Raw genomic sequence first — 22,780 nt, 5'->3', positions numbered from 1 at the left:
CAGAGGCTACTGGATTTGTCAGACGCTATGCTTAGATGTAGTCCTTTTTTTCTTGGCTTATCCTATGTTGTCACCTCATACCTGTTGGGAGAGGTGTGGGTGTATTTCTCCGAGTCTTACACAATGAATGTTCTCCCAATGCTAGTTTTTAATTAATCCCATTTAAAGGGATCCATTGTTTTGCGGGCAAGGTTCCTTTGCCTCAGGAATTTTAAATATTTTGATTATGAATACATTTTTGGGCCAAATTTTTTTTTTTTTAAACATCAATAAACTTACTGCTCCCTTAGTACTCCCTGACCCTGAGGGAGTTACTAGGAAAGCTACTGTCCTGGGGCGGCGAAAGAGGAAGGAAAAAAGGTGGGGTCACAATAGAGAACCACGGGGAAAAGCTCAGTGGAGCTTTTTACTTTATCCCAAGCTCCCAGTCACGTCATCAATACAATGGTCAGAGGGCTCTGCCTCCCACACAGATTCATATCTCACTCCACATCCCCTGTCCACTTCCCATCAGAGACAGAAGCAGCAGACAGATCAGGCCATACATGTAGAAAGCAGAGAGCGGTTGCATCAGTGCTGGTCACCACTTCAACAGTTCATCTTCAACTCTTCTGGGAAAAAAAGTATGGGCCAGATGGAAGCATCCCGATGGATTTCTCTGGGTCTTGTAAATCAGATTGACCAATTTCACGTTTGGAATAATCAGCTTAATTTTATAAAAGAATGATGTGAAAGGTACAATATGTGGTGTCCTAAACTATGCATGGATTTGTTCCAGTGATATAAACTGCTTTTAAAAGAGATTTTTACTCCCCTAAGTGATGTGGCTTTTAAAAAAATATTATTCTCAAGTCCCTCTTCTAAGAGCATTCAGGCACTTACCTAACTGTAGAAAAGATGTACTCTTACTGAGCTTTGTGAAAACTCAATGTGTGATTTGTTTTTATCAAACTTTCAGACTAACTCTGAAGCAAAAGACTTGACTATGGAACCAACAGCAGTCTTCAGAAAGAACTGCTGGCACCAGCCTGCAGAAAAGATGAAGGTGTGGTTTCACTCACGCACTTTGCAGTTCATGGGCTCTGTTCCACAAAACATTTAAACTCTGGGCTCCCAGAAAGCACTGTGGGTGCATTGTGCATGGCAACTTGCAGGATTAGTATTGGCAAGTAGACTTGTAATGTGCCTTCCATGTGTCCCAGAACTAATACCAAATTTTATCTGATGACTCAATGCAAAATGCATGAATCCCTGAACAATGGAGTAGAACCAAGATCTTCCATCACTCCATGGGTGAGCTTCCTATTCAAAAAGCAGCATCATGCCACCACCCTATAGCCCAATAATTATATTTGCAAAATAACTTCAAAAGGGCAGGATGAGCACCTTCACCATACTCAATAGTCTCAGTCTCAGCTTCAGAATAGCTTATAGCTTGCAGCAAAAACATCCTCCTGGGAAAAGAGTTGCATCGTTTTAAATGGCCTTCATCCTTCAGGCTGAAGAGGTTTTCTGTAGTGTTCATAGTGGTGACTCTGATGCCAACCTGTTTCCTATGAGTTATACAGAAACTAATCTTCTAAGTCCTTTGTAAGTGCGGCCCGAATGCGGCCGATTTATCAGGCCTCTGCAGCACTTGGAGGAATGCCTTGCCTGAGAATTCAGCCAGGCTCTGATGTATTTTAGGTACCACGCTTTTGGTTTTACCAAGATTGCAGCAATTCTAAACATACACAAAGCAGAAAGAAGGCTGTAAGGCAAGGTCCTGGTAAGATTTACTCGCCTAAGGCAGGCATTTGGCAAAGCACATGCTGGGATTAGGCAGGATTTATGCACCTAAATCCTATCTAATTTGCCCAATTTACAGATCTGGGCCAATGTAAGCCTAGCTGTGCTGCATGCCCTCCGCTTCTAGAGAAGAAAATTGATTCTGCATGGTGGAAGGTATCCAGTGTTCTGAAGATGAAGGGCATTTGCTCTTTGCTTTAGTTAGGCTGCATGAGGAAGTATCAGGACATGACCACTACCACCTCAGGAGCCAAAACCACCACGTGTGATTTCCCCCCTGCTGTTGCCAGGCAGCATTCCACAGCCCTTCAGAGGAAGGGTCATTATTCACTTTTACTCATCATCCACAGGCTCTTGCTCTTAGGAGAAGGAAACTGTTTATAGAATAACTTGTGTTTTCTCCAGTGTATCTTTTTCTGGTAGACTATAAATCTCAGGTGCTGTCAGTGGTGAGTGGAAATGAAGGGTATTGTTGGACAGGGAGGAATTCTTATACCCAGTAACATAAAAGATAACTTAAGATCTGCTTACATGTTCACTGTTCTTCAGGTCTTGAGTATCTTGCGTGGGGCAGTTGGGTTTTAAGGCTTTGACCACATGGCATGGTGGGGAACCAAACAACACAGCAGCTTGTTCTGTCAGATTTTATTTTTCCCCGAGGTGTTCAGAATGGGAGAGAGGACAAAACTGTTATGCAGAACACTGTCAGCTGTGAATTTCAAATTATTTTCTGGACACAGGAACACGATCAGACTTCCCAGCTTCACTCCTCATTCAGAAAGTGGTTTTGTAAGGCAAGATTCTCTTAGAAGTATCACAGCCACAACACAGTTTAAGCAATTTACTTTCGTCATGTATAACTGAAATCAAAGGCGTGCACAGCTACGTATGAATGCACATGCAATCACATTATTCATGTGAATAAAAGTACACACACTTTCATTTTTGCGGATGTGGATTTTAGCTGAATTACTACCACCTCCCTAAACACTGCAAACGTGTGCATGCCATATCCTAGATCTCTTATGTGATGAAAAAATATGGCACCTCTCCACTCTTGCCTCGGGAGACTACATCTTTTTCTAAGAAATTTAAAAAAAGAAAAACAACAACCAAAACCAAACCAAAACTTGAAAGAGCGTATTAACACCGCTGGAGGAAATTCGACAAAAGTTTTAGCTTCCCGAAGCAATGCGTGCCATTTGAGGACCCGGCGAGAGACCACCAGAGGTGGTGCCTCGCAGCGGCAGCTCAAACGGCCGGGGCGGGCGGTGCGGACCCGTAGCGCTGGCGGGGCCGGGCCCCCGGCCGGTGGGGAACCACCCCCACCAAGAACCGGGGGGTCAGCCCCGGGCGAGACGAAACGCAGCGATCCGGCTTAGCTCTGTAGCTGCGACACGGGACCGCCACGGGAGCGCCTCAGCCCCCGCGCTCCTCACAGCGTTACCGGACTGTGCCTGCCCGCGCCGCACGGCCGAGGCCCCCGCCCCCCGCACGGCCGCAGCCAGCCGGGGCCTCCGCACGCCCGGGCCTCGCCCCCGTGCCGGGCAGCCCTCCCCGCCTCCCGGGCACCCCCTGCCCCGCCAGGGCCGAGCCCGCCCGCCCGCGGGCCCCCTGCGGGCCGGGTGCGACGCGGCCCCGCCAAGCTCCCTCCCCGCTCCCTCCCCGCTCCACCCCGCCCGCCGGAACTCGCGCCCCGCCCCGCCCCGCCCCAACGGCCGCGGTGGGGGCAGGCGGCGCGCCCCCGCGGGCAGAGAGCCAGGGCGCCGCGCGCGCCCCCGCGGCGGGAGGGGCGTGCCCGCGCGGGGCGGGGCGTGCCGCTGCACCCCCTCCCCCTCGCGCTGTGCCCTCCCCCACCCCAAGGTATTGGCGGCGGCGGCGGGGACGCGCTCGCTCGTGCCCGCGCCGCCCCCCTCCCGGCTCCCCCTCCCCGCTCCCCTCGCCTCTCCCCGGCTGCGCTGGTAGCGGCGGCGGCGGCTCGGCCATGGCGGCCCCGGCGGAGCTGAGCGCGGAGCGGCTGCGGGCGCTGCCCGGCAGCTGGAGTTACGGGATCAGCCAGGGCGGCCGCGTCTTCTTCATCAAGTGAGCGGGGGGCCGGCGAGGAGGGGAGCGGGGCTGGGCTGGCCGTGCGGGGGGCCGGGAGGGGCGTGCGGAGGGGAAGGGCGCGGCGGGGCTGCGCCTGCCTGACTCGGTCCGTGTGTCCGTCCCCGCAGCGAGGAGGCGAAGAGCACGACCTGGCTGCACCCGCTCACCGGAGAGGCCGTGATCACCGGGCACCGCCGCAGCGCAGGTAGGAGCCCCGCCCGGGGGTCGGGGGCGGCCGGGGCCCCCGGCCCTTCCCCGGCCCGGCCGCCCCCTCCCGGCCGCCCGGCGAGCGCCGCCCTCCTCTCCTCGCCGGCCGGGGTCTCGCCGAGCCCGTCGCCTCCTGGGCGCCCCCGGCCCCCGGCGGGCTCGGCCCCGCGGCCCCGTCCCCTCCGCCCCACCACGGGCGCGGGCAGCGCCCCCGCCTTCGCCCCGCTGCCCCCCGGCCGCCCGGTGCTGGGAGCCCCCTCGGTGCCGCCGCAGCCACCCGAGGACAACTCCTCATCCCGCGCCGGCCGCACGCCCCGCACTTCTCGCAGTTGTTTGCCCCCGGGTTGAGCAAGGATGACATTACAGTGCAGCCGTGCGTCCACCTTGCCGTCAGTGGGCTCCTCGGCTCTTTCTTAAAACGCTGTCCTTTGCACCCGTGGTTTCCCTCCGTGTCTGTGTAATTTTCTCTGCTCGCTTTCACTTGCCTTGTATCACTCCTCTAATATATATATATATATAGTTACCATTAGAAACCGCCTTATTCCTCTTATGCTTCTTACAGGCTACCCCGGTCGTTCACCTGCATAGCATCCTTGCGCAGTTTAGTATTAAACCACTCATCATGTTTCGGTTTCCAGCAGTACCTAGATATAACCACGATAGGTGTGCTGGAAACGTAGAGGCTGATTTCACTGGTCACCTAGAAACCCTTTTCCTCCCTTCGCTTCCATCTAGGCTGAGAGTGTGGGTGGTTTCTAAGTGACTGCGAGAGGTGGAATAGGTAGGAGGAAAAGGGACTGAAACATTAGGAATAACTTGGAGGGTGGAATGTGTCGTCTTTGCTACTGCTGATTGTTCCACTCTGGAGAAGTAGCAGCAGGAGGTGCTGGAGGAGGAGGATTTACAGCAGACACTCTGGAGACCCAGAGCCAAACTCTTGACTGCCGGAATTGCACACAGGCAGCATATGCCACTGGGAGGTGGTGGAGTGTAGTAATAAGTGCAGTTGTTTTTATGTATGTAATCACTTGGATAATCGCAGGAAAATCTGCAAGTGAATTGGACTGTATCAGATTATTTGCTTTTCATGTTTGGTTAATACTTGCGCATTAAGAAATTAGAAATAGCCTTTAAAAAACCTGTGGGTAGCCTTTTTTTGTTTGTTTAGGGGTTCTTTCGAGTTGGAAATAGTTTGAAACGCACAGGTTTATGGCTATTGGATTCTGCAGTTCAATTTGCAGTGAAGGTCTGTTGTTTGCAAGAAGTCATTTAATGCCAGGAAATAGAACTTCTGATTGCTATCAGGCTCCTCTTTCCCTTGCTTTCAGTACTCAGATTAATTAAGAAACTGGCCTTCATCTACAGCAATATGCATGGAGGCAGATGTATGGGAAGTGCTTTGCTTGTTGGACACTAATGTTAGCTGAGTATTAATTCTTATTTCAAACTCGTATCAGTGTCTGTTGACTGATGGTGATTTCCCAGTAATTTTCCAAGTGTCTCGTTTGTTTCTGCCGTTAAGTGCCTTCTAAAGGAAATGCAGTTTGCTTTTGAATATCTAGAGTATTACATGTAACATAGCAGGGTTATTATCAGGTAAATTAAACTTGTTTCTGAACGCAAGAGTGGGGCATGACCTTGGATGTACTGACCATTATTTATCAATCAGGTAGTGAAGTATCTGCAAAACAAACCTGTTTCTGTAGTTTTTCTCATTCATGTGTATGTTAATGAATCTCTCCACATATAGATAAAATCAAATGGATTAATTCTGGTGTTTTTTTATCTTGTTTTGCCCTGACCACTGTTTTGGAACCTGGTCAAAATGTGTTCAAAATATGTCTTCTCTTAAGAAATGATTTTTGGGCAAATAGCACTTCCTTTGGAAGTGTATATTAATGTGGAGCTCCTTTTAAATAATACTCCCAAGATATTTACTAGATGATGAGGAAGGCTTTGGCCACCATTATGAAGTGCTTTTTATTCCTGGATATGTTCGGTGCTGGAAAGATATTTTTATCAAAGTTCTTATAGCAGCCATAAATACTTCTGCTAGATAAACTTCCTGTTTGATACTTTGCCCTGTGCTGTTATCAAAAGACACCTTGATTTTTCTTCTGGAGAAGGTGGGAGTGAAGAAAAAAACAGCCAGAATAAATAGGTAAACTGGGGGAGGAACAGCACATGACCAATGCTGAATATTTTTTATTTTATTTGGGAAATACATTCATGCGTTTATAATTCAATGAGTTAGTCTTATGTATTAATTACAGTTTTTACTAACTGGAGCAAATTTTTAAGGGTAGTGATGTACCTAGAGTTGCACTGAGGTGCCTGGCATCTTCAGAGCTTGCATTACATCAGGCAGCTTTTACTTGAAAAAACATTGACCATTAGTGGTAGTTTGTTTTTTTTAAATATCTGGTCTTTTAAGAGTGATAATAGAGAAGGAAAAGATGTACCCACTTCCTCCACTAGATTTGCATTAAAAATTATTTTCATGTAAAATTGAATAGAGTTGTAAACACTGCAGGAACACTTGTTAGTCACAACAGTGGTGGAATTATGCTAATATGATGCTAATGCTCTGTGGTATAGTTGATATGCCAGTTAAGATGCTTGTGACTGGCATGTAACGCAAACTCAGTAAATGGATTTTTGTTCAGATTTCTGCCTGTCAGGTAATTTGATGCTACTGAAGTTCAAGGCAGAAAGATCTGGCGATGACCGTGAGTTCTAGTTACTGGTCAAAGGAGGGAACACTGTTAAATAAGTGCATGCTTGAACCTTTGTTGTTATTATTTGAGAACAAGAAATCCAAACCAGATTTTCATGCCTGTAGCTTTTCTTGGATTACAGAATTTAAACTGAGATGGTATTGTGGGTCAGTTCTAAAATACTTGTTTATAGGACTAAAGTTTTCAACATGTGGGATGCACAGTTTTTAACTACTTTACTTTAAAGGAGTAGACCAGTATGACTAGCATAATTTCAAAAGTTAATTTAAATGTTTTGCTACTTGTTTTCCAGACTTACCCACAGGTTGGGAGGAAGCTTATACTTTTGAAGGTGCAAGATATTATGTAAAGTAAGTTGAATGTTTATCTGTCACAATACTGTAATTTTCAGTTAGTTTGTCTAAATGTTGCTGTAATCATGACTGTATTCCAAACAGAATTTTAATGTAATGCTATAAATCTAAAAGGAGTATTCAAGCTTGTCATGGTGTACGTAATCCTTTGTTTATTGAATTCTGCACAGCTAAAACAATTTCTTCAGTTTTTATGTTAATAATTTTAATTAAAGCTGCTTAAGGATGCAGATTCAAATGAAATTTCTGCTGAATGTAATCATCTAGCAACAAATGTCCTTGCAAATTGAGAATACCTTGAGTTTGTCTGTTTGACACTTGTGTGTATATAGTCATGCCATAAATGCTTTCAGAAAGGCAAGATGTTACATCGTCACTAGGAGAAGAGTCTTGATTCAGCCCTGCTCTCTAGTAATTACATTGTTTAAAGCCATCCTGAAGGTTTAATGTGGCTTTTTTCTTTGCAGATCTCTTCCTTCTAGCATTGGTTTTAATTTTTTTTTTATTCAAGTTTTAATATGCTTTGAGTGTGTCCTACTATGGTAGACTTGCTGTATGTAGTCTTTTTGAATGAGAGGAATGGAAATAGAGTGCTTATGTAGAAGTCCAGATGTTGTGTTGATCAGATCTGTAACAACTTACAAGCTTTTCCTCTCCAGATTGTCAGACCATCCTTATCTGGAAAATTTTAAAGTAGCACCTATGTGCATTTGTCTGGTTAATATACTACTTTTCCTGTTATTTAACAATTGGCAGGCTTTTCTCGATTCATTCAGATTTTGCTCACTACACTGTGTGTTTCATTTGCTATCTTTAAATGAACAGTGTAATCAGTGGGATAACTTCTATGAGTGAAGGTTACTGATTGTCACAGAGGTTATAGGCTGCAGGTAGGTTTTTCTGTGTCTTAGTGTTGAGCAAAGGGTAGCTGCTCAGCGTAAGTTGCATTGTAGTCCGTGAGATGGATGTTATATATGTGTTGCATGGTTTATTTTATATAGGGATGTGTTTGATTTGATCCTAAAAAAAATAAAAAGAATATATTGAAGGATAATTCTCCAAAAATCTTGTCTGAACTGGTGCTGCACTTTCTAGAAGGGGACTTCTTGTTAATAGGCAACATGTTTGTTGTACTGTTCTATTCTGCCTTCTTGTAATTTACATTACACTAGTGTTGTATAGCAGCAACTGACAAGAACTAGACCAGACTGAGGACAGGAACGTACTAAGAATTTCACCTCTGATGTTCTATTCAGATTATTAAATCAAAAAAAGTGAAAATTTAACCAAGCTCTATTTGTGTGTGTATATAATGTCAAAAGAAATCCTTGTAGACTTTCAGATGGAACTTGTTCTCATAGAATAAAACTATGAATGTGTTAGCTGTAATAATTGGAAAATAGGAACCTGAGTTTTCTTAGAATAATAATTAAAAAATAACATGTGGACAGCTATTGTAGAGTGACTGATGCGCTTATGGACAAACTTACCAAGTGGTAAGTTGTGTACTTTTGTCCTTAAAATATTTTGTGTTCAAGGTGTTTTTGTAACTGTTAGACCATGTGGATTAAGTTGATTGTTTTGTTGATAGCCAGCACTAAATAGCTCTTTTTAAAAGTTGTGCTGCATCTTTGAAAACATTTTGCATAAACAGCGCTTCTCTGTGATTTGGTAGGTGTAGGAGGATAGTAGGGATAGTGCTGTCAGGCCTGCTGAAAGGCTCACATGGTATGACCAGTTTGGCATCCTTAGTTGAGTACATGCTCATTGTGTAGCCTCTTAGGCTGAGTTTAAACTTCTCCTTTTAAGCTGCTCCTTTTAAAGCTGTCTAGCAGTCAGCCCTACTGGTGCTGGAGAAGATGTGAGCACGAACGTAGACAGGGTGACAACACTATAATCACTATCTTAAAATACTAGACATTGTAACTCTGGATGATGTGTCGATTATAATAATTCCAGTTGTCTGAATCTAAACTACTTGTGGTACTCCAGCATGAGTGGGAAACAGTGCAGGTTGTTGTGACCTTGGGCTGTACAGGCACCCCCACGATATGAGTTTTAACCGTAACTGGCTCATTTAAGTGTACTGACTTGCTAAATATTAATAATTATTATATCGATTACGGAATAATAAAATTATGTTAAACTGAGAACATTGAAAACTTGTTCGTTCATGGTCAGATCTGAAAGAAGTATGTTGTTCCAGTGTGAGTTACAAGGGAATGAATGTTAATGGCACGCTACTGGTGCATTCAGCTGTGTGAAACTTGGCTGTTGTACTTTTGTGATGTGTCCAATAAGGGAGTTAGACAAGAAGGGTAGTCAAGTTTCCTGATCACATAAATAATACCACCTAATTTCTGAAGCACAGCTTCAAATATGTGGGTTGACTAAAAATATTTAACAACCTTGCTTTATGGTAAGATCATATGCTAGACTGTGTTTGAAAATAAAAACCTTTTGAAAGTCATTCTTATGGTTCTTTAATAATAGGTCTTCAGTGTTCCAAGTGGGTGTGTCACTGAATCTATTACTGCGCTTTTTCTGGCTTTGATGTAGTAAACACTGTATAATCAAATTGGGATAATGTCGAGGAGATAATCGTCAGCTAAATCTTAACATTCCTTGGACTGGCATTTCAAACAAATGACTCAGGATACAGACTGCATTGAAATGTGATTATTTTTAAAGGACGCTATCTTTTTCTTGGGAGTCTACACTTGTTTTCGGAATAAGTAAATAGCAAATGCCCCCCTCCTCCCATGACATTTAATGTGTTCTAGCTTTAAGAAGAAAAGATATTCTGAAACAGGCATAGATAAGGAGTTGTTTCCATTGCATAAAATGGTTATGGTTTTCTATAGGGTTGTATTAGTAAGTTGATGCTAACTAGGACTTGGACCTTCTGTTGCATTTTTTTGGATTAGTAGAATTAATTCTAATACTTCGTAATGATGGAATTCCTCTCCCACATCCTCCCCATCTCATGTAAATGCAAATAACAAAAGGTGTTTGTTATTTGGAGTAAAAAAAAAAAAAAAGTAATGCTGTAATATACTTTATACATTCTCATGAGATGTCCTTATACTGTTAGTGTTTTGTCTCTTTGCGAGTGATACAGTCTGGCTTTGTTTATTTAATGTTAGAAATGTGCCTGGATAGCCCTTCCTCATCACTTGATGGGAAGGAACTCTACCAGTAAACTCTTCTGAAGTAATGCTTGGTTTGGGTGTAATCTTTTTTATACAACATTTACATGGAATATAGGGCTGTATGACTAGAATCAATACATTCAAACATAACCTTTAATAATTAGTTTATTATCAGTTAACTGTTGGATCTTCCATACTATGAAGTAAAACAAGATATGGGAAGACACCTCAGTTTGATGGCACCTGCTTAAAAATTTGATATTTTCTTTTGTTATGTTTAGAATACTTCACTGGGCTAGTTATTTATGCTTAGTGTATTGAGCACTCATTGAGCTCTGAAAAGTTAAGAGATTTATCCCAAAGCAGATTTAAGTTGGATGGCAGTATGGGAAGCTTAAATTCCTTATGTTATTTTTTAAGTTCATAAGGAAATGGACCCATATGACAAGGCCAGTATGAAACCTGTCAATAGAGGAGACATACCTGGTTATGGGCTTCAGGCTCCACATCTATTAAGATCAAGGAGAATTTTCAGCTTAATGTTTTTAGTACCTCATGGTGACTACATAGTCATTAGGCACCAAGGCACTGGTTTTGCGTGCTATAAATTTGCATAAATATGTCCTCTCTGTGTTTGTATATGTGTGTGTGTATTTATTCATATGCATGTTTTAAAAAACCCCTTATTCCTGGTTAAATCCACCTGAATATCTAAACTCAGGCATTTGCTTACTTTTCTTACCTTATTTCCTTTTTCATTTCAGTAGTTCTGAATATGTTAGGATCCTATATTACTCAGCTTATTAATTTACCAAATAAAGTTGTATCAAAAATCAATCTAAGGATGATATTTGGGGATTTTTGCATCAGTCTACCTAGTTCGGGCTCTACAGAAATATTCTCAGATAAACCGTTTGGGTGTTAGAATTTCGTATTTCTTAACTCTGCTGCAGGACTGATACCTTTTGGGCAGTACAAAAGCTGAGTGAAAAAGTTCTTAAACAACCAAGAAGGTTGAAGTTTCATTTTTAGGGCTTTGTGTTGAAGTTTACCTTTTTCTGTATTTATCAGCACAGTTTTTGCCTGTTGCTTGCTGAAGCAAGGCATTGGCAAACCCAGGCCAAAGCTGAGGTGAGGCGAGTTCACTGTTGCATTAAATCAAGGCTTTGTATGCTTTTATAGAAACTTTTATCAATGCAGGTTTGTTTATTGTAGTCATGTAGCTTGAAAATAGGGAAGGTGAGAAAAATTTATTAAGTGATTAAGAGGGATAAGATCTTTTTCAGCTTTGAGTTTCTGTTGTTTACTAAAATAAACCTGTGCTCATTGAGAATTCCACTTTTGTTCGAACCTTTGTCTTTTATGTGCATTCTAAGCATCCTCTCCCTCTCAGTTGAGACTTTCTCCAGAAAAATCAAAGCACAACTAGTCATGTTTGCACAGTAGCCCTTTCTTGAAAGGAAAAATGGAATTCGAAAATAATAATAAAAAAAGAACAGATCAGACTGTTTTCCTCCAACAGTAAGAATCACAGTGTTCCCTCCAGAAATTTAGTTCTTGTTAACTCTAACCTTTATTTTACTAAAATTAAGGAAAACCAAAAGTTTTTTCATGGCCTTCATTTGGTTCATTCTTACATGGTGAGAACTCTAGGTCAAATAATGTCATGTGGCTGGATGGGTGACCTGGGACATAATATTACAATTAACTAACTTGTGCCTTTTATATTTGCAGTGAGCAAAGCTGTTGAGAAAAGGAGAAGTTTTTAGGAATGTCTGCACATTTATTATCTATTGTAACTTTTACTTCTTTATTCCGTTGAAATACTTGAAGAATCAAAAATGTTGCAGTGCTGAAGTTGGGTGTGGAGGTGGAAGGGCTCTAGACACAGGAATAAACAGGTGTGGGTCAGAGAAGGAGAGGGGGGTCTGCACCCAAAAAAAGCAGTTTATGGGGTAGATGTGGAAGGAAGAGGGTGGAGGTGGTGGTGTACTGAAGAAGGCTAAAAGGGTGGGAGTAGTTGCCGAAGGGGGAGGAGTGAAGGCTAAACCAGGCAGAATGGAGCACTGGCAGTGGAAAGTCAGTGAGTGGAGGGAGCAGGAGTGGGAGCTGATTTCCTAGGAGCAAACTCAATGGAATTTCTCCCAGAGGGAAGGGTGGCAAGAGTTCACCCTGAGAAAACGTGTTGTCTGGCTCGTGCAGATCTGGCAGGGCCTATTACCCCTGGCTTATGAACCTGTTTTAAAGTTAGTCTGTCGGGTAGAAGATCAAATGTGAATGTTAGGAATTACTGTGCTTATAAAGCCTCTTTGACTGCGATGTCTGTGGCTGGTATTTCGAACTCTTTTTTCCTGAAGTGTTTCTAAATTGAGTAGTACTTTGAGTGTTTTAGTTTTACTAAGACGGACTTGAAGCCATGAAGGGAGCTTACTGATTTATATTTTTGTAAACCCTTACTAAGTTTTTACATGCTTGTAAGAATTAATGGATAATTATTTTTAAAAAAAACTATATGTAAATTGCTACATGAAATGTTGAAATCCATGAAAAGACATTGAGAACACTCAAGTTTTTGGTATCTGTTGAACTAGGACAGTTAACTTACTAATTTTAGATTCTTGTTTTGGAAATGATCATATTTTTTCTCTATGGTCTTAATTAGTGATTGAGTAATAGCAGCTGGTAAAGATAATACATCTAAGGTGTTACTACAGTGTAGTGCATTCTTCTGTGGTCTTCTGTTTTTGCTATCTACAATGTGTGAAGGATGGTAAAAAGAAAAGGAAATAGTGATCGATTGTGACTTTATGTAGATGGTTGCTGTGTTTTTTTGTAAATATAGTGATGCTTTTTTCTTTTGCCAACCCTCACCCCTTTGCGAAAAAAGATTACTGGTATGTGCTCTTAAGAATTATTTTTAGGTCCTTACCAGTATTCCATCTTCCTGCTGTGTCAGGGTGTTCCACAGGTTCTTTTTATTTTCCCTGTTTTGGTATCCATGCCCTGCAGTACCTGGAACTGAGGGACACTTCCAAAAACACCTGAACTGGCAGGCAGGTGCTTTGTGAACACTGCCAACAAAGGAGTCTACTTGCTGTAGCCAGTATTTGGTAGAACTTTTATGGGTCCAGATTTTACCTGGTACACATTATGTTCTGCTTCTACTTTAAAGGAATTGCACTCACTTTTTTTCTGTGGTCTGCAAGTGTTTTGTTGTACTGGATCAAAACTAGCATCTTGTGGTGCTGCGCTAAGCCTGTTTTTCCTGCATATGTTTATGTTACGCTGGCTCTTATTATAATGAGTTACACTTTCATTAAACCTGAGATACACTTTGGTTGGCAGTTTAGAGTGATCTTCAGTACGCGTCTGTTTGAGTGAGAGGGGGAGAAAACTCATGTGAAGCTTGAGGCCAATGCTGGCTGGAAGCTAAGTTCCATACCCCTGACTGCTGGGATTTCTGCCAATGTGGTGCCTGTATGTGTTTTTTCTGTGTTTCAGTAAGTAAATATCTAAATTTAAACACTTCCCCATTCTCTCCTCTATTTCCCTTGCCTTCTTTCTTTTGAATGTGGAGGACAGCAGCTTTTCTCTGTTTATTTCACTTGCTTTTGTATTTGGTTGAAGGGAAGGTGTTCTCCAATGGTGATGTTGAGGGTGAAGAAGTTGCATCAGTAGCCACTTTCAGAAGTAGAAGTTGGGGAATGGGAACTTGATAGTATAGGACTTCAGTAAAACTGTGGGAAAGATTCTTACTTCCCAGTACTGGGTAGGACTGGGAAATCTGCTTAAATAGTTGGTTGTGAAGTTGTATTTTCTGCTCCAGACCTATAAAACTTGAGTTGAATACTTATTTGAAATCTGTGAAGTGGAAAAAAAGACAGCATTTTGAATGCCTGTGTAGCCTGTGATGGTCTCAGAGCTTTATATGAAAAATAAAAAACCAAAAACCAAACCAAACCAAAACCACTTGCCATATTCAGGAGGCTCCAGCAACTTAGGTCTTCATGGCTTTCTCCACAGTTACTTAGTAAGAACAATAATTTGTAAGGAAACCTATATTGCCATGCAACCTATCCTTTAAAATTAGCTCTCTGTATTCTTCTTCTTTGAATCTATTATAAATCATGTGTAATAGAGACAAATACATAAAAAATTACGTTTGTGTTTTATTAACTGGAAACATTTCAGTGTGTCAGACCAGGTAAGAGGGATCCTAGTAAACAAAGGTGTTTGAAAGGAAAATACCTGCTGAAAGTTTTGATTTAAAATGCCATCTCTGCTATCTTTCAATTTCAGTATGACATGGAAATTTGCATATTCTTTACTGTTCTTTGAGTAAGTAGGACTACTGAAATTGTATAAATCCTGCAAAAATACAAGGTTTTGTGCTTTTTTCTGAGCTGTACTACTAGCATAATTCTGTAATTTTTTTCATTAATTTTGTGTTAAATCCTACAGACTATGCAGCTGCTGACAAATGTTTAACATTTATAATTTTTGCAAATATCTTTTGGGATGTGTAAAAACAGATGACATATCTTCTTTAAAATTATTCCATGGATTTGGTTTATATGAAAGAAATCTCACGTTGATATAAAATATTGTGAACAACAAGAATAAACACATGGTGCTTTCAAATAATTATGGGGAAGAAAAAAAATTAATCTGATTAAATGTCAAAAAAGATAATTTGGTTTCTTGATGGAGAGAGTAAAGCTGGCCAGGACTGTTGGGGTGCTGGTGGGGGTTGGTTGGTTTGTTGTTTTTACATGTTGGCCACACCATTTGTAACACTTCTTTATTATTTTTCCATATACAAAGAAAATCCTCCAAATATAAAACTTTTTAGTTGAAGTTTTTGGATAACACTTGATACAAAGATTGAAAAAGAAAATTAAAAACAGTAACATGCATTTGAGCAATCAAGTTCATAATGTCAAATGTTTATTTTAACAATTAATTTTAATCAGAATAATGATGCAAGTTGCACTTCATTAGAAATTCGTAATATCTGTTCTGATCCTAAATCTCTTTTATAATATAATCTCTATCTTCTGTGCTTGATGTGGATATCAGTTGCTTACCTGATCTGAAACACTGAAATGTTTTTGGTTGTTAAAGCACATAAATGTTACTAAACTTTTTTGCAATTAGTAACATTTTAGTTTTTACTAATTAATCCACCTTTGTTGTATCTGCAGAGTTAAAAGATTTGACATTTGAACCCATACATTTTTAGTTGGTTGAATCAAACACCTAAGAATATCTCTAATATAGTGACTTTTATGGTAGTAAGTAGCTATAGTTGTCCTTGATCAGATAGGAGGTAGTTACTACAATTGTGCTACAATGACTTTGAAGTATTTAGGAACCTTAAGTATTTACACTCATCAATGGGAGTCATGGGCCATCTGTCTGTAGTTTGCGGTCAGTAAAAAATACTGATTTAGGTTTTCTTATCTCTTTATACAAGCATAAGTAGGGACTACACCAGGCTGAAGAACCCTGAGACAGTAGTGTGCTCTGATCTCTGCCATACACTCTGTCTCCTGTGTATGTGCCTCCTTTTGCTCAACTTCAGATAAAAATGAACTGACAATATTGCGATCGGCAACGCCTCAGCAAACCTTGCCTTGAAGTAGTGTGGCGATGAGACTAGAAGGAGGTAGAGTGCTAATTGTGGTAACACTGCTGGAAAAGGTGGTTTGACTTTTATTTCCTTTTGTACTGATTCTGGTATTTTTCTGCAGCTCCTGTCTGTCTGATAATTCAATTACTAAATTAAAGTTGTTGTTTTTTTTCCTGGAAGTCAAATTAAAGACGTTCTGTGGTTAAAACTTTCTCTGCACTGTTAGCAACAAATAGGGCTTAAGAAAAGTTTCTTGTTCTTAAGAGCAGACAAACTGACAACAAATCCATTACATCTGCTTAATTTTCCAGCTGAGTACATTCCACAATGTGTAGTAAACAGCATAAAAGGCCAAGTTTTGGAATTATTTACATGAGTGATACATAGTATTATGTGTAAAGTGACTTCTGATTAAATATAAATTAAATGAAACTAACCTTTTGGTCCTCTCATTGCCAGCAGTGGTTGTGTATTTCATGTATATATATGTATATACACATGTGTATACAGGTCCCATTATGCCTCTTTCAAGGACCCCCACTCCAGATTTCTTACATGGAATGCTTGCATTTTGCTTCACTTTCAAAATATAAAAAGATTTCTAGACATCAGGAGAAATCTGAACTTCTTCCTGAAATGCTGTTTATTCTTGTATCCTAAGCTAAACATGAAAGAGATTTTGCAATATGCTTCAGAACAGAGCTCACTCTGTGGTTTTTGTTCAACTTCAGGTGAGAGTGCCAAACCTGTCTAACAAGAAATTCGGGATTTGTTACCTCTGATTGCTCACTTGTGGTTTAAAACAACAAATAGTGCTATCAAATTCAGCAGTCAATTCAAATGCCAGTGCTTCATTATAATCTCTTGCTGCCTCAAAACATTTTTGAGCTTAAATATGTAAGTTGGGTCAAAATCTTGCGATTTTGTAGATGGAAAAGTACTATGTTAAGTGAGACATAAATAAAAAAAAAACCTATTGATTAAAGCAGTGATGTCATATTAGCTTGTAAGTGGGTTTGGTTGTGTTTCACAGCCCTTAAGTGATTTCGAGCTCGGGCTACCTGAGAGACTGCATCAGGCTGCAGCGTTGGAGTTATTAGCATCCTGGTTTTAAATAAGAGGAGCGAGTCTTTTGATAGTCGTTCAGTAATGGCATTGGTTTTTCCTTTTGACTTTTAGTGATGCTACTTGTAAGTAATTAAAGCAGACAGAAACTTCTAAAACTTCTAATGCGGATTGAAGATACCATCATTTCAGACAGGTATTGCAGTCATTAACTTGTGCAAGAACTCTTGCTTTTCAATTATTTTATTACTTTGTTTAAAAATTGACTTGTCCAATTGGAAAAGGGGTTTTCAAAGAAATTATGGTAACTTAAGGTTTTTATTTAATTTTTCAAGGAGGTGAAGAAATAACCTGGTTGGTTCAGAACCTGTGTTTCATAGGATTTCAGCAGGCTAGTGTGTAGAAGATTATGTAGTTGACAGAGTGAATTTGTGAAGAACAAACGTTTTTTTCACTTCTTTGAAGATGAGATAAGCACTTTGAAGGGAAATGGGAGTAGGGTTTGCTGACTTGCGCTTGTATTCCTATCTGATTTCTTTGGAGCAGTAAGGACCTAAATTGTAATGAGTGGAGGTGAATCTGGTTTGGATTTGACGGATGTCTATTACAACTATAGTGGGAATAGTCAAAAGCAGAGCTTATGGTGGGGGAGTTTTATAGTTTTGGTTTTTTTCTCTCTAAATTTGACATAGGTATGGTGACCACAAGAGGCAAAGCTGTGGTTGGCAGCTGTTAATTTGTTTTGAGCAGAGACAAATATTTCAAGTCTTCTGATCAGTTTATTTTCCTTGAGTTTGAAGTAGTTTGCTTTTTACTAGTTGAAAAGCCTGTCTGCACTACTAGTTTGAAAAAAAAAAAACCAAAACAAAACACAACCCAAACAAAAAAACCAACCCAAAACCAATTAGGGACTTATTTATATCAGAAAAACAACTGTTTCCAACTCTTGTCTCCTCATTACTTCTTTTCTTCTGCTGTTTGACTTTCTCTTTCTCTTCTTCCTTTTTAATTTATTTCTGTACATGTGCCCTTATTGTTCACCCTACTCTTTTCACTGTTGTTCTGCTTGCTTCAAGCACTGGTAGCTCAAGTAGTTTTAGACATGATCTTCCCCAGTTGGACTGAATGCCAAATTTTCCTAAGGGTAATGTAAATACTGTGAGGTCAGTTCAGTATCAAATGCCTGCAGCCTGAAATGAACCCTGCAGGATCTTCTGTGAGTCAGTCAAAATTAGAACCTGCTTAGGATATGGTGCTAAACAGTGAAAAGTCAAGACTTTAAATTATATGTTATGCTTTACAGATTTGTTTTATTTTGTACTTTGTTTACTTCTTTCCCCTAAACTAAAAGCAGAGTAGTGCTAGGGACATCTCCCTGTAATTGTGGTAATTAATAGGTATTTTTAAAAACATCTCTCTATATATACACTGATGGATTATTTGGCATATTTCTTTAAGGTTGTAAGCCAGAGGAAGCAGTACATGTGTGTGCATGCTCACCTTCAACATATTTAAAACATTGATACTTAGGCATTGAAGTCATGTGGTTTTGATAACAAATAAAATCTTCAGCCTGTCTATTACTCCATGTTTCTCCTCACCTCCTTCCTTACCTTTTTTCCTGAAAACGAACGGTGGGGAAAAAGGACTGTGGTGAAACTCGCATAGCACAGCAAAACCAAATTGCTTTTTATGACAGTCTCCTGTACTTCATATGAACCTGCCAGTTCTTTTGAGGGAGAAATGCCCAGTGATTTTTCCTTTAGATCAGTGATGCTCTTTAATTAGTCATATGATAGTTTGAATTACTTGCATCTGTGCGCTGCTAAGGACTTGATGCAGCCATTCTCATTTTACAAGGAGTGAAAGTATGGATTAACAATTGAACTTGAGTTTTTTGGCTTTGTAGTACCGTCAGTGGATCAGCATGTTTAAGCATATTTGTCTTTTGAACTGTTGTGTATGAAGTATTGGCTGCTATTAGTTTTGGTGGTAGGAATCTGCCTAATTGGTGAAACTAGAAGAAAATAACCTCTGAATGTTAATGGACAAGTCAGGGGTTGGATTGTTCTTTGGTGCGTTCTGTTGGCCACACCATGATGAGACTGATAAGTTCTCCATTTTATCTCCAGGTCTCTAAGATGTCATAATAATGTTAGTGTGAAATGACAACAGAAAAATATGACTTGTCAGGGAAATTTTTCTTTCTTTTTATCAAAACTTTTATTTTTGTGGAGGAGATAAATAGTGTTGCCATCGTTAGGTAAGTCCACACTGCTTTACAGTGCTTCTGTAATGTTCCTGGTAAAGTTTTACCAACACATCTGTGGCTTTGTGTGGGAGGCTTTCATGAGACTCAGATGAAGAAATACTTGATTATTGAATGCTACAATCCAATTTTCTTAGCGGATTAAAGTGAATATTGAAATTAACTGTTGGGGGTATTAATGAAAAAGTACAGTGGTGAACTGAGAATAAAACAGATTCTAAAATGGAAAGCATTTGTAGCTGCCTTGTAAGTAAAGTAATGTTAAGTTCAAATTAGTGCATTATGAAATGGCTCATTCTGAAGCAAGGATAAATGTATTATGGTGCATAAAGCAGTCTTTGAAGAATGGTACTCAAATATGTTTCTTGAACGGTTTTATTAATAGTCTAGTGCCATTAAACAGCATATTTCACTATACTTGATATTATTTGAGATCAACTTTACATAGCATTTCTCTCTAAAAATTTAAAGCATAAATACCTGTGTACTGGTAGGACAATGCTTAAAATATTTAAGTAAAAATTCAGGTTATTGGCTGTGGAGTAGTAGGACCAGCTAATCTACCAGTTCCATACTTTCTTTCAAAATGAAATAAAAAGCTATTTTTGTTACTTACTCAAAAGAACGTGGGGTTTGTTGTTTATGAAATGATGTAATAATAATTTCTGACTTCCATTTGAAAATGATGGGAATTTTCTCAGCAGGATTACAAGAAGTCTGGTATAGAACTGGCTGTGTAGGATTTGTGAGGTTTGCCGGGTTTTCTTGTTTTACAACAATTTGAACTAGTGCTGTTGAATTTCTAGAGCCTTAAAGTCAGGGCATAAGGATGTTGTAACTACTAATACGTGCATAACTTCGCCATGTGGATTGACTCTGTTTTGGCTTTTGGAACTGCCTGAGTGAATGACACAATGTCCGTTCAACTCATCGTTACATCAGTGCTTTTCTTGGTCTAATTTTATAACCCCAGGATTTATTTTGGGAAAGATCCAATACGGTTGTCTGAGAAGTCTACAAGGGAACGTAGGGATTGGTTTGTTGTTTGGTTGGTGTTTTTTCTCCTATGAAATAGAATATTGGTCTTTTTTAGAAGCTTCTTTTGAAGTCTTTAATGAATCCTCCTCATGAGGCATGATGATTAAACATAGTTCCCAGTGCACCATTAAAACTTGAAGAAAAGAAAAAAAAGTGCTGATATCTATTTTTCATTTCATTAGCAAAGTGTGTAGGTTCTGTCAAATTTGGTTGCATTTGCTGACTTTTGTACAGCTACATTCCCCTTAAAACACTGTTTCTTACAGTTGCTGAATGTAAAATAGCTGTTCAGGGGCTCTAAGGTAACAGTAGTTTCCTACACATCTGAACTGTGTTAAGAGTATTCTGGGATTGGCATTACATGTTGGTGTGTAGCTTCTGTAATGTTGTCTCTCTGCAAACCACTGGCAGCTCTTATAGCTTTATTTATGTGTTTGGCTATGCCCCCTTTAATGTAGAGTAAATACTAGTCTTACTAGTCAGTGAAGATGGAATCCCGGAGTTCTGAAGATGAGTTCCATTGCAGTATCGAGAAGGGGATGGCTGCAATGCCTGTAATCCAGATGCACTTACAAGTTGCATCTGTTTGGTTGTGTCACTTTAAATAATTTAATCCAAAGTTAGAGGAATTCATTAGCATCCATAAAAATATGTGGAGCTTACTGGCAAATTCTCTTTCTTCATATACAGGTTTTTTTATAATAAATGAGTAAAACTAACTCTTATTAAATGGGGGGGATTAAACTGAAAACAGCTAATTGTTTCAAATCCTGATCACACTGCAGACAGTAAAATGTATCTGAGCAGCTACTAGAGCATCATCATGTAAAAATTAAAGTTATAGGAAATTATATTGCTGTAGAAAAATTAGTTTGCTTTATTCCCACAGGCGCTAATTATCATTGTTCTAAACTGAAACATGTACTTTTCTGTAAAGGATCCTTGTAAGGAAAACATAATAAAGAGCTACTAAGCTCTCTGGTCTTATTTTTAGAGATAAATGTGCTATTTCATTGGTTGCATTCCAAGTTATGTATTGAAATGGTAAAAACAAAAAAAAAAGTTGCTTGACTTAATTCCATATAATGGTACGTACTTAGCACTTAGCACTCAAAAGAAATGGCAAAGGAGAAAAATCTAATTTCATAATACGTTTTCATAACTTAGCAACTTGTATTTCTATTATGTGTTCAAGTACTTGATTTTTTTTTTTTTAATTTGCATCCAAACCCACTGTTGTTTCTTCATTTTCCAAAGAAGCTCAACTTTTCATGCTTTTAGACCGTGTCTTGTACTGCACAAAATATCACGGAAATGCTTGTTCTAGAGTTCTCTGGGGATACTGCTTTGAGCTTTTGCTGTATATGTTATGAACCCTCTTTGGTGTTCTGATAATTCTTTGGGCCATCAGAAATTATAAAAGACCATTACTAGTCTGTAAGCTATACTTGGATATTTAATAAATATATATTGCTCAAGGTGTAATAAAGGAGAGTATATAAACATTATGTGTGGAACAATCTTTGAAGCTGTGATTTTATTTTCAGTAATTAGCTGTACTTACCTTCCAGTGTTTACTACTTTATGCTGTTATGATTCACCAGGTAGCATAGTAATGGCCAAGATAATAATTTGACAGAAACTGATTCTCAGAAAGCTAAGGAGGTAAGTCGCAAAAAGATAATGGTATCAGGATGTTAGTTGATGTGCATCAGTAACTGGAAGCAACCTACTGAGTGATAGAAATATTTTGTGAATTACACTAGTAAATAGGTAGGGAGATAAGTGGGGGGAGGCAGCATGCTTCTGAATTGACACATTTCTTCAGAAAAAGAAACTTTCAATGGAGAAAAAAAAAATCTGCAGGGAAGATAGCTTTGTGCTTTTTCAAATACTTGGGAATAGAACTGGCATATAGTCCCAGCAGCTGAGAAGAGAATTACATGGAGTTAGGACAGGAATTTATATACAATTATTGTTGTTTTCAGCTTAAAGGAAACAGGTATGTTTTCAAGATATGACCTGTCTGGGCAGTAGATGAACTGAACAGTGTGAATTCATCAAAAGTTTATGTATCTTTATAACCTGTTTTGAGGCAGCTGAAGTGGTTCATGTTAAATATTTTACATGGCTCATCTCTCCCATTGGAAGAATTATTTTTTTTTTTATCTAACCAAAGTTAACCATCTGCTTGTAGGGGACCTTTCTGCTATGAAAACAAATAAAAGGTTTTCATTGTGGTACAAGATTAATACGTGGAGGAATATGAAGTTAGAGCCCAATTAAAAGATTTTCTTCTTTGCCCTGTATAAGTGGTTCAGCATTTAAAAAAAAAATAAATTTTATTGAGGTGTCTAATGACATTCTATAGAGAACTCATTTTGGTGAATGTTTTTTCCTTTTTATATACTTGTTTATTTTGACTACTTAATTGACTTCTTTTCCTCTTTTGT

General features: G+C 39.7%; 1 protein-coding gene across 23 annotated transcripts in view; it reads left to right on the top strand.

Annotated features, from left to right (window-relative positions):
- The first annotated feature begins 3,642 nt into the window (after nucleotides 1-3,642).
- PLEKHA5 (pleckstrin homology domain containing A5) overlaps nucleotides 3,643-22,780 on the top strand; it is a 169,263-nt gene continuing 150,125 nt past the window's right edge. For 22 of the 23 annotated variants that reach the window (XM_080391768.1, XM_080391775.1, XM_080391767.1 and 19 more), the window contains exons 1-3: nucleotides 3,643-3,870; nucleotides 4,002-4,078; nucleotides 7,111-7,168. In XM_080391768.1, coding sequence (XP_080247894.1) covers nucleotides 3,773-3,870; nucleotides 4,002-4,078; nucleotides 7,111-7,168 — 233 coding nt within the window. In that variant the 5' untranslated portion in view covers nucleotides 3,643-3,772. The remainder of the gene's footprint in view (nucleotides 3,871-4,001; nucleotides 4,079-7,110; nucleotides 7,169-22,780) is intronic. The other variant, XM_080391764.1, reaches the window with a different exon arrangement.

The sequence above is a fragment of the Falco punctatus genome (genome assembly GCF_963210335.1).
Source record: "Falco punctatus genome assembly, chromosome: 6".
NCBI classification, from domain to species: domain Eukaryota; kingdom Metazoa; phylum Chordata; class Aves; order Falconiformes; family Falconidae; genus Falco; species Falco punctatus.
This window is presented reverse-complemented; position numbering and strand designations above follow the sequence as displayed.